At 38.6% G+C, this 14,024-nt stretch overlaps 1 protein-coding gene across 4 annotated transcripts; it reads left to right on the forward strand.

Moving 5' to 3' along the window:
• Nucleotides 1-376: 376 nt before the first annotated feature.
• LOC123711725 (epsin-2) lies at nucleotides 377-13,759 on the forward strand. Of its 4 annotated transcripts, none has more exons than XM_045664447.1 (13): nucleotides 377-654; nucleotides 6,154-6,243; nucleotides 6,537-6,828; nucleotides 8,165-8,337; nucleotides 8,416-8,624; nucleotides 9,523-9,661; nucleotides 9,806-9,844; nucleotides 10,308-10,406; nucleotides 10,639-10,762; nucleotides 10,840-11,057; nucleotides 11,179-11,410; nucleotides 12,022-12,119; nucleotides 12,216-13,759. In XM_045664447.1, the coding sequence occupies exons 2-12, from the start codon at nucleotides 6,175-6,177 to the stop codon at nucleotides 12,111-12,113; spliced, it is 1,686 nt and encodes a 561-aa protein (XP_045520403.1). In that variant the 5' UTR covers nucleotides 377-654; nucleotides 6,154-6,174; the 3' UTR covers nucleotides 12,114-12,119; nucleotides 12,216-13,759. The 4 variants fall into 4 exon arrangements, with proteins under 4 accessions (XP_045520403.1, XP_045520401.1, XP_045520404.1 ...); XM_045664445.1 differs by having other exon boundaries at nucleotides 379-654; nucleotides 12,016-12,119; XM_045664446.1 differs by lacking the exon at nucleotides 377-654 and adding an exon at nucleotides 718-1,066 and having other exon boundaries at nucleotides 12,016-12,119.
• The last annotated feature ends 265 nt before the right edge of the window (nucleotides 13,760-14,024 follow it).

The following is a 14,024-nucleotide window of genomic DNA, read 5'->3' on the forward strand; positions in this document are numbered from 1 at the left end:
ACCCGCTACCAAACTAAGAAATTAGAAAGACTATTAATTGCATAGAGTATTTGTATTTTTAAATGGTTCTTACTGTTGGCCTGAATCAGTAAGCCGTCACATTTTTAAGTTGTGGCTTAGAGCAAAGCAACTATAAGATCGAATCAAGGTAAGTTCGACATTAAAAATAAGAAATTAAGTAATTAAAATAAACATGAAAAATGAAATCATAAAGTATAATCTCTGAATCTATGGTAAATATAATTATTATCTGTATTGTGTTAAATTGACAGTAATTACTTGATTGAGTGCCTGTTACAATTATGAGTCAAAGTATATCTTTTTAGTAATAACTTTTAAAACTAAATATAATACCTAAACCTAAATTTCATTTTATGGTTAACATTGTATTAAATATTTTTAGATTCATATATAAGAAAAAATAAACTAAATTTTAGTTGACCGGATATACTGTTGGCAGACATGTTGATTTGTCAGGAGGCGATTTTGTCAATTATTGGTCAAAAGTATTTTGTTTAGAAAGATTTGTACAAAATTATATAGTAAAAATCTAGTGATAACGTGCTGTGTACCGTGATAATAGTATAATGTTTGATATATATTTACTTTATTAGATTTAATAATAAGAAACTTTTTGGTCCTTCGTAGATATCGGTAAGTGTTGCGTTAATATTTCTTCTTACTCTTTTTAAGTATTAATTCTACCTAGTCACCGTTTCATGCACAGTTCGACGGACCTTCACCTCGTCTGAACGTGTTATAATGAATCCGCTTTGCTCCTATACGACTTTGACGTGCCAGTTAACATGAAAGGAAATTATATTTAGGCCGTGAATATTATAGTGTTTGTTTGTGTATTTACGTTTTGGATTAATGTATTGTGACGTCAACCGGCTGTGAGGTGAAAAATCTTAGTATTCGTGCAAATTGCGATATGATAAAACTTTATCTATACCTGATAGCTATGATTTAGATTGGTGCCTCATTTCTCATTGTAGACTCAAGACATATAATATAGTTTTCAAGTGTTTAGTATTGTGATATTACTCTTGATTAGTTCATTAAGGTAAGAATTTTTTATCAGTATCCAATCCCTAATACATTTTAATGAGCAAGATCTGTTTAAAAATAACATACGAGAAAGATTTTTGGATGCTTATGTATCTTAAGATTACAGCTAAAGATATTGTTGTTTCGCTATCATAACTGTAACCTAAATTATTTATTTTTACAATTTTGAAACTCAATATTAATGATTAATTTGTGTTTAATTTTTTAATTGTTTAAATATAATCATTTAAGTTGCTTTAAATTTGAAAAAAATATAGTAAATTATTTCTGACTTCTTAACTACATTACAGAAAGAAAGTTTTATTCAAATATAAAATACATCCATGCCTCACTTAAACTAGCGAGTATTACTGGTTTCAAATTACTTTATTAATGTCTGAATAACATATAATTTAAAAAATATGTGATAAGTACAAAATGAAAAGAATTGAATACAATACAATAATTGTCTAAACAAACTTTTTGCTTATTAAAATTGCATTGTCTGATAGTATGACAGATTTGTGAGTTTTTAGAAAACCATTATCATTATTTTAATTCCCTCAATTAAATTAAAACCCTTAAAGTACTTTTAACTTACATGATGTATTAGTATATATAATATAGTATTATTGTTTATTATAGTAGTTTTGTAACTTAATAAATATACAAAACTCTAAAAACTCAGTTCCTTAGTCAAGTCAGATATTTTGTTTATAAATTTGAGAAGATAACATTCAGATGTTCAGATAACATACTATTTCACACACAAACACACTTGTGTATGCATTTTCAATAGCCCTATACATAATCTATTTTCATGTATTCACTACGAATTACCTAAAAAAATTATAAGGTGATGTGAAGTTGCACTTTCTAACACTATAAATAGAATCATGTAATTTGATTCGGCAGACAATATACATACAACAACAATATATTGACAACTATTTGATTTGCCTTTTTTTCTGTACAGTAGTAGTAAATATTGCAAATATATATATTATAAATATTTATTTATATGTGTATAAACCAAAAATATTGTTACTATAGTTGATTCTATTGTGAAAGGCTTTTATTTTTTAGATAAAATTATTACTTTTCATATTGGCAACTATCACGTTAGCATCTTACACATTTTCTGTCATAAAAGTGTTACTGTTAGTTTTACAGAACCCTTTAGAGGAATCTGTGCTCGTTAGATACGCCAAACGCGTGACATCGTATTCACGATCTAACTGTAAGGGAAACCTGTCTCACCTTATCTGAACTAGTCTATCGTCACATTATATGGCTCTTGATGACGTAAAATATTACCGATATTATAAGTCACCAAGTTTATTAATCATATTGCTGTCAAAACCATCACACTGAATCTATCTTAAACTTTCTAGCTTATTTAAATGGACCTAGTCGAGTGGGGTTTTCGTTTCCCGGCTTTTTTCCATTCTCACCTGACGTCATTTATTGCAGCAGAGAATATGTACATTTAATAGATGGATGCGAGTGAAGCCACAGGTCGCAGCTACTTAGTATAATTAAATGAGTAAGTCAGGGTTAAGGTTACCCTCGACCGGCCCTAGGACAATCGATCCAAACTATATTTAGTTTGTTTTCCTTCCGTGTCCACGTGATACGCCACTTAGTTATTCTATTCAGGCCTTTGAAGGCTAACTAATGCTTTACCTAAAGGTTACAAACCGCTTTCATTTTGTTTTCTATTTTACGTTCGAATTAATATAAAAACAACTCAGGAAAGTCAATGACATTATTATATACTTCTCGAAATCGTTTAATAAGAGTAATTTTATACGATTTTTTTCCACTTTGCATTAAATATGTTTATCATTAAAACCAATCACACACATAATCTTAAATAAATAAACTTATTTAGCTGATAACTGTGGTATTATAATTTACACAGAAATCTGAGTCATACAGGATTTCTATGAAATTGTGATTTATCCGTTTTTACTTTACCGATTCGTTCTATGTAAGCGATTGGTGAATTTTTGAAACAACGGTGCGGTATTGTAAACTTAGCCCACGAGGTTGAATGTTAAAAAACGTTGCAAGAATATTAATATTAGATCTTGTGTTTATGAAATGTAAGATCGGTTCAACCATTACAACCGCAGATTTATCCCGCCGCAGTTGTACATATTTCTGTCTATATGTGATAATAAATGTTTACTAAAAAGAGCGGTACCGTAGGTGTACATGTGTAGAAAGCAGCAAACTTAAATTAGTGTGTAATACAACCAGACTTTATGGATCGCAGAAAGGTCTACCTACTCCGACAGGCAGTATTTAGTATTCAGTTCCAAGAAGACCTTCAAGAATATTATAACGTATTCTGAAGTGTTTATGTTTTGATAAAAAATGGCACTAACTTATGAGTCACTTACAGGTTGTATTTATCAGAGCGGTCATCTTCTACGTCACGAGATATTGCTTCATTGCCGAATAAAAATGGCTCGCGATTAAACTCTATTGAATATTTCTAACAATCTGATAGTGACCGTAAAGCACGACGACGAAGCAACGGAACCAACCATAAGTGATAAGATCTTATTCAAATTGTATAAATATAGTTGTGACAAAATACACAAATCACCCGTGGAAGTGATTTACTATTTCCAATAGGCAATTAAATGTCGAGTTTCTGCTTCCTTTGTAAAAAAATTGGTATTTCCTGTAATCTACAAGGCATTTCCTCGCTGTTATAGTCGCGCCGCGAGGCGGATGAATAAAACAATTTTTAAATGTTGTGACAATAGCGATCACAAAAAGCGTTCATAAAAGACAAAACTGAACTTTTCCTGTGTTATTTTGACCATACTCTGTGGTCTAGCAATTAAAATTTACTCTAATTGTGGTAAAAATGGTTATTTGTGGTGTGGTAATTGTGGTATAATGGTTATGGTGGTTTAAATGGGTATTTTTAGATGTTTTCAGAGTCGAAAAATAATTTATTTATTTTCATTAAACGAGGAAACAATATAAGGTTACATAATAACTCGGCGACCTATCAGTGACTTTCTTTCGAGCGACAGTTTGTACACCGAGATAAGAGTAGAACCATTGTCTCCCACAACAAGCGCTTAATAATACGGTATAATATGACAACAATCCGACAATAGAACGACGGACGTGTGTCTTGTACGATACAACACATGATAGAGGTGAACGTCCGATACTCCGGCGTTTACCTCATTTGTGGCGCTGAAATAAGCCAGAATAAAAGGATTTTAGGGGTCTTAAGGCGTTTGATAGTTTTCAATAATTGTGAATACGTTGTACGCGTGACGTACTGTAATCGTCAGCTTCCTGGTTGACGAGGCGATCTGCTTTGTTTCTGTTATTATGTGCGAAACATGAGTTCCTTGATATTGACGTCATACTCTTATTTTCGAAATACTCGAAGTCCTTTTAATAACAGGTATTATGTTAAGTAAACACTGGGATAGGATTGATCCCCTTGCGTATTTATTTCCAAACTTAGTAATGTGACGTACATTTAGCATGAGTAGTAGAAGTATAATTTCATAAACACTTTTATTAAGAATGTAATCTGTAAAATAATTTTGTAAAGTCGCGGGAAACGGTAATTGACGCTTCACTTACTTGCACTTAATTTTTAACATTTATTGATGATCATAACACTTTATCTATATAAGGTAAAACTGGTTCGCTTTAGATGCCTTCTTTACGCAATGTGTTATTTGTTGTATGTGAGAGTTATATTGGTTACACAATATATACTTTATCTGTATATTATTGGTGATAGGCATAGAAGTTATCAAAAATGGGAAAATATTACAATATATTCGTTTTAGAATGTATATATAACATATATTTATTTAGAAAACAAATATTTTTAATTATTGAAGATGTATTGTTGTTTTTGGTGAGCCATTAAGAAATAAAACATTATCTCTACCTTATCTAAAAGATATGCGCTGTTTTTTTATACCTTGATACGAAATCAAAAGAGGACACGGCTCATTTCAAGGATCATTGATGAAACATTGGTTAACACTGGTTGGTCAGAACTGAGTAGTGGTCAGTGCTGGCTAATCAGGTCACGTAATACCCAACTTATATAAGAGCAATGTCATAACCTGCCCGCCCGGCGACAGTTGCAAAGGTTTCCACCCACTTTATCAGGCTACTTTAAGCATATAAACTAGTTACAAACACTTGTTACATAACACTATTAACATTTGTTCCATAAAACCTTTATCGACCTTTCTATATATTAAGCGAGTTTTATGTGTTTTATATGATTAATGTTCACTAGCTTAATCGTTATAGCGTAAATTTTAGCCAAAATGCGGCTATTCGGAGACAGGTCGAAACAACTTCGCTCAGTGACAGCGTATTCAAGTATGTTGACGTTTATAACTAACAGTTACTCCTAAAGATTCACAATTGAAGCGCGTATATAAGCAAACATTGCTAATATTAAAAGAACAATTTTAAATTCTTTGTTCATCAGTAACAAGGATAAAATGGTATCTCTGATATGATAATGCCGCGCTAGATAAGTTGATGGCATTGTATTGAAACAAATGAATTACATTTACACCATTTTTTGCAAATATTAAACGTTTTCGATCGAAATTCAGCACCTGTGTCTTGATTATGCACTTCGAAAATGAATCTGTAAGAGAAGCAAAGGTGGCTGGTAACGTCGTTGCCTAGTACATGGTGGAATGTACACAGAGCAGGAGAAGCCGTAAATAAAGGTAGTCGTGTACTGGTGCGATCGTCAGTCACCGTATCTCATCCCGCGATACCAAAGCGTAACGAACTGTTTTGCGCAGGTCAATGGCACTGTAAAATTAAGTTTTATCTAAACGCAGCGTGGCTTGTTTATGACGCCCAGACGTTTGCTGAACTTTCTTTGTTATTGCTAAAGATAAGCCAAATAAGAAATATATTTTTTAATAGAAGTGTAAATTGTATCCAGCGTTCACTTAATCATTTCTACAATATTATTTCGATTCGCAGAAACTTTTTCTGGTAATAATGACCGATTAAGAACTCAGCCTACGAGATTGTCAATTGTTATTTAACGAAGACACGATATAATTTCAGGCCTCCCTTCACGGGGACGAAATGCAAGTAAACGTGGCGGGGCTAAGGAGAAATATTAAGAACCTCGCGCACAACTACTCTGATGCTCAGGTAAGGAAATTTAATTATTTTCCTTGGAATATCTGTATTCGTACGAAGTTTGCTTTACACATATTAAACGGCCTCAAAACCGGAATATCCTTACAATAAAACTGACTCGCTCGGCACTTTAGTGGCGTCAGCTGTGATAACCGGAAACAACGCTTCCTACTCGCTCGACGCATGCTAAGTGAGTACATTTAAGTTGCAAGTCTCGTGTTGAGGATTTGTACGCGCTCACATCGCTACGTTTCACGCAAAAAATTCAATTCATTGTTTTTAAGTCTTACGCGAACGTGCCGCAGGTAAAAGTGCGCGAAGCGACATCGAACGACCCATGGGGCCCGTCCAGCACTCTGATGGCGGAGATCGCCGACCTCACCTACAACGTGATGGCCTTCACCGAGATCATGCAAATGATCTGGAAGCGCCTCAACGACCACGGCAAGAACTGGCGACACGTGTACAAGGCCCTGGTCCTTATGGAGTACCTCATCAAGACCGGCAGCGAGAAGGTGGCCATGCAGTGCAAGGAGAACATCTTCGCCATACACACCCTCAAGGACTTCCAGTATATGGAGGAGGGGAAGGACCAAGGTCGGTTGTGAGTTGACTTGTAGCTAAGTATTCGGCGTCACTGCGTCGTAATTAGTAATACAACACCGAAGCAGCCGAATGGCGAGGAGCTGCAGTCGATCAGCCTTGCGAGGCTTCACGCGCTAATCGCTTTATCGACTTTAGAGTTCGATTGCTCGTTTGGTATCAGTTACTTTATTAGTCATTTTGTTTCATTTTGTTACGCATGGCATGGCCTTCCCTAAGCAGAATTCTCACAAGAACTCAGCCTCATCAGCGAATTATTCTCTAACAAAAATAGTTAAAAAGTTAGTGTCAACTGATGAATTATATTTTTTATTAAATTATTTGATGAAAGTGAATCCTAATCGCACTCACAGCCAGCTAACACAATTGTTAAGCTAATGATGAAATTTTTCCAAGGTGACAATAATGTTGCCGAAACCTGTCTCAGATTCATTAATATTCTAAGTACTTGTAAATAATCATTTTCATTAGAATATTATTGAAATCGACACGTTTTCCCGTTGCTTATGAATTGTTTAGCTTTACTGCGGATCACCTCGAAAGGCTTTTAATTTATTAGCGATATCTTCTTAACCTATTCAAATGGTTATTTTTAATTCGGTTTGGTATTTTCTGTTAATTATCGTATTGTAATTTATGTTTAATTACACTAATAAGACAAAATGAAGACAACTACGTCATCGTCCATTTGTCTAATCATTATCGTTTTGTGTCACCTTACTGACGTATTAGAATAATATTTTTAAGTGTCAACTCAATGAAACGTCCCTCGATTTCATCATCTCACTAAAGTGCCGAAATCTATTGGCTTTGGCTGGTTTAGCTCCATACAATGATACACTCTACATAGCGTTACGACTCAATACTTCTCAATAACGACAACAATTGAGTAATAAAGTACTTTTTAAGTTGCTAAAATCAGTAAAATCTGCGAGTAAAATCGACTGTCGGACGATATGCATGATCATACGAACTTTGTAAGAAATTCGTTGTTTTGTTTACAAATTGGGACGCTTGCTCGTGTAGACTGTTGTCGACCGTGACTAATAAGTGAGGAGTCTCTCTTCCTTCTCTCCATTTAACGACCACTCTATAATGTCATAAAATGCACAGTCCCTTCAGTGTCGTCGTTATATAGAATTTACACTGTATTGTTGAAGCCACGTTTCATACAGATTATCCTTAATTTATACTATATAATTTATCTTATTTTTTTAAGTTCTGCGGCTCATATGTAGAATTTGCTGATAAATGTGGTGAGAATTTTAAGAGGTGTCTCGACTCGACTCTTCGAGAACTACATCTTAAAACACACTCGTACAAATTCCAGGTCTAAACGTGAGAGAGAAGGCGAAACAGCTGGTGCACCTGTTGAAAGACGAGGAGAGGTTGAAGAATGAGAGAGCGCGCGCTCTCAAAGCAAAGCAGCGCTTCGCTCAAACGGCCAGCGCTTTCGGCAGCGATGGCGCGCTCGACACGCCCTCGAGTCCCACCTATCCCGCGGTAAGACTCGCTCCGCGGCTCTAGTTGTTCATTTGATGGTGTCCTAAAATTCGTGGTTAAAATGTTTATTTCCCGTAGCTGAGCGGCAGCGGCGAATGGGCCGGCAGCGCTCCCGGCAACGGTCGAGAGTCGGAGTTGGCCCGGCCCCTGACGGCGGGAGAGGAGGAGCTGCAGCTGCAGCTGGCCCTGGCCATGTCCCGCGAGGAGGCCGAGCGGGAGGAGAAGCGGCGCAGGTCGGACGACGTGCGGCTGCAGCTCGCAATCAGTCAGTCGCAGAACGACTTCCAGTGAGTGGCGCTTCACCGAGAATTTCGACTCCTTCTCTACCTCTGAATCTTACCTCACGTCCTGCCGAACATGGTCCGGGCGGCAAAACGTACGAATTCAAAAATACCTGTGATGTAGAAGAAACGACAGTGACGGTCGCTCCATGTCCAACGGTGTAGTCGTGCTCTTTCTCGCCTGAACCCAAGCTACATCTTTCACTAAATAGCTGTTTCGAGTGCTGTGAACAAAACGACATTAATAAGAGAGACGTTCAAGGCACGCTTCCACCGAACTATCTAACCGATCTTCACTTGAAACGACCATCACGTTGGCATTTTCTTATTTTTCATTTTTAATTCTGAAGCCCATTCTCCAATTCTCTCGAGTGACCTCAGATGTGTAATAACGTAACCTTAATAACGTTTTACTCATAAAATAACTAACCCTCCTAATCCTCGAATCCGCTTCCAATAGATTACACCGGTTCCTGATATCCCAATTGTATCCGGCCCGTGCCCCGACGCGGGACCTACTCTCCGCGTGGGACGAATACTACGAAATCTATACGAAAGTAATTCAGTTAGTGATCATTGAACTTGCGTAGAGAAAAGAAAGTAGAGGTTTCTTTATTAGAAAAAGTGACTCAATAGTAGTATTTAAGTTTGCAAGAAAGGAAGAAAGAATTCATTCATTTAACGATAGATGTCTACGTCCCAAAGCGCTGCATTTTTGCTGACACGACGTTCTAATTATTGAAGTGCCCGATCATCTAAACCTATGAGAACTTTTACCAGAGAGTTCAGACTAATTCGTTTATTTAGTGAAAATTATTCTTCTGTATAATTGTAATTTAACTTCCGGTCCTTCGAGCCGGATAGAATCACGATAAGAAACTAATGTATAACTCTTTCGTTTCAGGTCACCCGGCGCGACAGGTGGCGAGAAAAAGCCCGAAAGCAACGGTCAATCTCACCTGCTGGACCTGCTCGACGTCTCTCTGGGGCCTCCTCGGCCGGCCGTCGACCCCTGGAGCGCGCCCGGGGAGAGACCTAAACCGGTACGACCTCCTCAATCTCGAACTTTATTTACAATCGCACCTTCACTAACATTGGCCTGGTGTGCCTGGATTCCCTTTTTTAAATAATAATGATAATGAGGTAAAAGGCGGAGATACTTAATAATACGCGATGTGTTCTTTTAGCCTGATACGTTGGACATCAGTATATTCACGGATTCCATGGTGAGAAGTGACGACGTCCCCGTTCCCGAGCTCATCTCGAGTCGCTTGACGTAGACCATTCATAATAAATGTAGAATAACTCGCTACGTGTCATTAGACCGCGTCATTTTTAAAATTTAGATATTTAAAGCGTTTGCTTGGGAATAAGGCCCAAGAGTCACCGGAAGCAAACAGGCCAGACGGTTTGCGTAACACCGTAACGAGATTGGCTTAATCCCATTGCACCGAGGCCCGAAGCATAAGTCCCTAATGCCATTATGAGCCGATACAGATGCTAGTTACGGTTAATCTTCGGTTCTACTTTACTACGTTTTCGTGTATTCACTATTGCTCTAGAAGTATCGTCACATTTCGTTTAAAAAACGCTTGAAAATAGTAATTGTCTAATAGTCTTACAGTATTCTCTATTGATTGACCTCGCTGTGCCATACACCAATTTGATATGACCATATTTGATTTCCAGGATACCAGTTCCGAGGCGTGGTCGGGCGTGAACAGTCCGGCCCGTGATCCTTGGGCTCCGGCCGTCGCCGACGCCGACCCTTGGGCGCCGCTGGCACAGGTACGCCGCATTATACGAGATAATGACGAATGACTCGTCGTTCTCCTAACTAGTTAAAATGCAAACAATATATTTTGATCTCGATTACGAAAGAACTAGACACTCTGGTAATGATCGGACGGGCGGAGGCTTTACGTTTTGCATTATAAGCACAGAGGTCATTGCTTAAAGTATCATATCGGTCGAAATGCAAACGAAAGGCTACTTTTGATCTTAAAATTGTATTTTGCAGAGCAAGAGTCCAATATCCGTGATTTCCTCCCCGTCTTCGGACTTGGAGCAGTTCGACGCTTTGTCTCAGAGACAGAAGACGCAGAACAATCACGAGCAGGATCCCTTCGACCTTTCTGGGCTCGGTCAGTTGTCGCTTCGTCATCGAGAAGATATTCATTTAACTTTACAAATAATTATTTATCAACCGTCGCCCCTTCAGGTGGCAAACTGAGTCCGCCCCTGTCCAGCGGCACGGGCGCCATCAAGAAGTCCCCGTCGGCCTTCCTGGGTGAGAACTCGTCTCTGGTGAACCTGGAGCGTCTCCTGCAGCCGGCGGCCACCGCGCCTCCCGCCGCGCCGAACCCCTTCGCCCCCCTCGGGCCCCTCGGACCCCAGGCGCCCGAGACCCCGAGGCAGATGTTCGCGCAACCGCAGCCAGTAAGTATTTACTAAACGCGAGGAGACAGATCGCCTCTGTTGCGAAAGTCGTCTCTTCGATTTCTTGTTGTGCAATAGACCCAAAAATGCGGAGAGCTACACGAATTATAATAATTTCCAGGCAAAACTATCAATTAACGAAATCAAGCAGCAGCAAATGGGTCTCGCTTCCAACCTGAGCTTCACCAGCTCCTCGCCCGCCTTCAGCGCGACTCTGAACATGGCCGCCCCCATGCCCCCTCTGGCCAATCACATGGGGTCGATGCCGGCGATGCCCCCCTTGGGGAGCACTATGCCCCCGTTGACTAGCAATATGCCGCTTAGCGGGGTTCCACTCTCTGGAGCGCCTCTAGGTGAGTAAAATGTCATTGTCTTTTCTCTATTGTGCATACGGTCGGAGTCAAAGTCAAAATCATTTATTCATATTTTTAAGATTTAATGGAAACAAGTCGTTTTACAGACATTGTTTAGTTTGAAAAACAATACACCGGCTAGTAATTTTCACAGAGTAGAGAGTAGGGCAACGACAAACGAAAACCAGACTTGACTTAAAAGACAATTCAAGTCTAGAGCAAAAGGCGCGAAATTTAAATATTACAACACAAACTACACTTATGAACTACCAGTTCTTAAATCAAGGGCGTAGAACGGAAGAGAAGAACTGGCAATAAATTGTCTGCCACTATTTTTAATTGCCAAGCGTGTGTAAGGAGCTGCAACCATTACACCATATTCCACATGACATCTTAAGTAATGTATAATAAATTAAATTAAAAACAAAGATTTGTCCTCTATCAGCAGGAGGCATGGTAAAATAGGAGGTTACATTCTCGTTGGAACAACACGCAAATACGTAGTCCAAAAAACTAACATCACCGCATACACGAATTCAAGTACGACCAGCCAAACTGTACATTCCAGGCTTTTTTGAGTATTCAGTGGTCTTAACGCGTTGCAGGTGCAGGCGCCGACCCGTGGTCCCCGTCCGGGGCTCGCGCTGCGTCGCCGTGGTCTCCGCCCCCCGCCCGCCACACGCCTAACCCTTTCCTTTCCTAGCCACGGGTAAATACTTTATTGTCGCTTTATAAGTATTCAATCGGAATCGAGAACCCTCTCGGCTCACAGTGGATTAAGTCTCAGTTAAATGTTTTCATTCAGTTTGGGGCCGAAGCGACCCGAGACCGGTCGCTATGCGGAGAGGCGTGAGCGACTAACGGACGGACACGCCAGTGCTACATGTATTTTTATATTCACCTGATCTTTCACTTGCCGCGACACCGCTCCCGGAACTCACTCGCCGGGGTTGCCACATACATTCTAAAGATAGAAAGTTTACTTTCGTAAGTGTCATCCCTTTGGGAACCCTCCCGACGCCGTCGTGACGCTTAGGTCCCTTTATCGCTTTCGCTAAATTGTAAATAAAGCCTAGTGACCGACAATCGAGAACACCAATTAAGATAACTTAACTTATAAAATGGTTGTTAACCGCTCCGATCGGTGCGTCTTTACAAACTCTTTGGGTGACGTCATTTGTGACGTCCAAAATATAGGATTTAATGTAAATGACTAGTTTTAACGAATAGCAATATACAAGTCCAGAATGATTCGAGGAAGTCGGCGGCCGCTTTTTTAGGCGTCTTTATTTACTTTTATCACTCGCAGTCATTATTGGCTCTGCCAAAAAAAGAGCGTCCTCCTCCCTCAGAGGCCGGCGAGCCCATCCAGAGGTTCGCGGAGATCTCTTCAGCTCAAAAACAAAAAAAAAACAGTCTCGTAGTAACAAACGCCCCGCATCCGCCGACGTCCTCACGAACGGGAAGAAGTCAACGTGCCTTAAACACTCGTCTCAACTCGCTTCATTCCCGACTCTCGTAATAGCACTGATTTGGCCCGGAGCTCACTATGTTCCCCCACCCGGAATTATTTCGATGAAATGAGCCAATCTCGGAGTAAAATCCATTAAAGCCTTCACTCGTCTCGTCTCTGCTCACATCAGACTTATATAAGTGAGCCGCACTAGGGACGAAAACGTTGCATTCTTTAAATAAACTTCCCCATCAGAGCGAGACCGGTATTCTAAAACATTTTCTTTTATTTGAGTGAATGTGAAATTTGATGGAAGCTAGTTTTTAATAAATTAAATTTCACGCTTACGTTTTAGAATACGGGTCTAAATAGTGTTTGAATTATTTTTTGTACTTGTAACCTCGCCCGCAAACTAATTTTGTTCATTTGGAAAATCGTCGCTTAATATTTAGTTAGAAATGTCAGTATTTTAATTAAGCTTATTGTTTTTGTGTCTACACGCCTTTATATTTTTTTTTACAATTTCTACTTCGTCGTAATCTGTGCTAACTTACCTTCGGTATTTTTGTTTTATGAAGTCTTAGATCAAATTCGATTTTGGAACGTCAGATCGACGGCCGCCATATTGCTCGGGGCTAAAATGGCGGGAATATGCAATTGTTTGAGAATATATTGCGTAAATTCTTTGTATATGTTTTTGCTTATTACATTTTTATGAGTAGCGGTTTTATGGTTATCGATTATTGTTTATCAGTTATTTAGTTAAATTATTATTTTAATATATTATTAATTATGACCAATAAAATGCATCGACGCTAATCCAATGTCATTTAGCTAGGGAGAACTGTAAAGATTACTGTAACTATTTAATTAAAATATATAAGTTTTTCAGTAAAGTCTTGTTTTTTAATCCCTGTCCAGGAATAAATCAAAATAAATTTATTCATAAAAGTAAATTGGTACACTGTGCTGGAAAGTTGAAGATGAATAGTGTTGTTTATATGAAAAATGGATGTCGATGATCATGTCGCCGTTAGCCCCTTTTTATAAAAAAGGACCGAATCACAGTGGTGTTTTTGTTTAACACGATTAGGGCTCAGACGTAAACTACGGAAATGTAACATTTTGGGAATATCGGGAGATATTGTGGACTAGCCTCTT

The sequence above is a fragment of the Pieris brassicae genome, chromosome 7 (genome assembly GCF_905147105.1).
Source record: "Pieris brassicae chromosome 7, ilPieBrab1.1, whole genome shotgun sequence".
NCBI lineage: Eukaryota > Metazoa > Arthropoda > Insecta > Lepidoptera > Pieridae > Pieris > Pieris brassicae.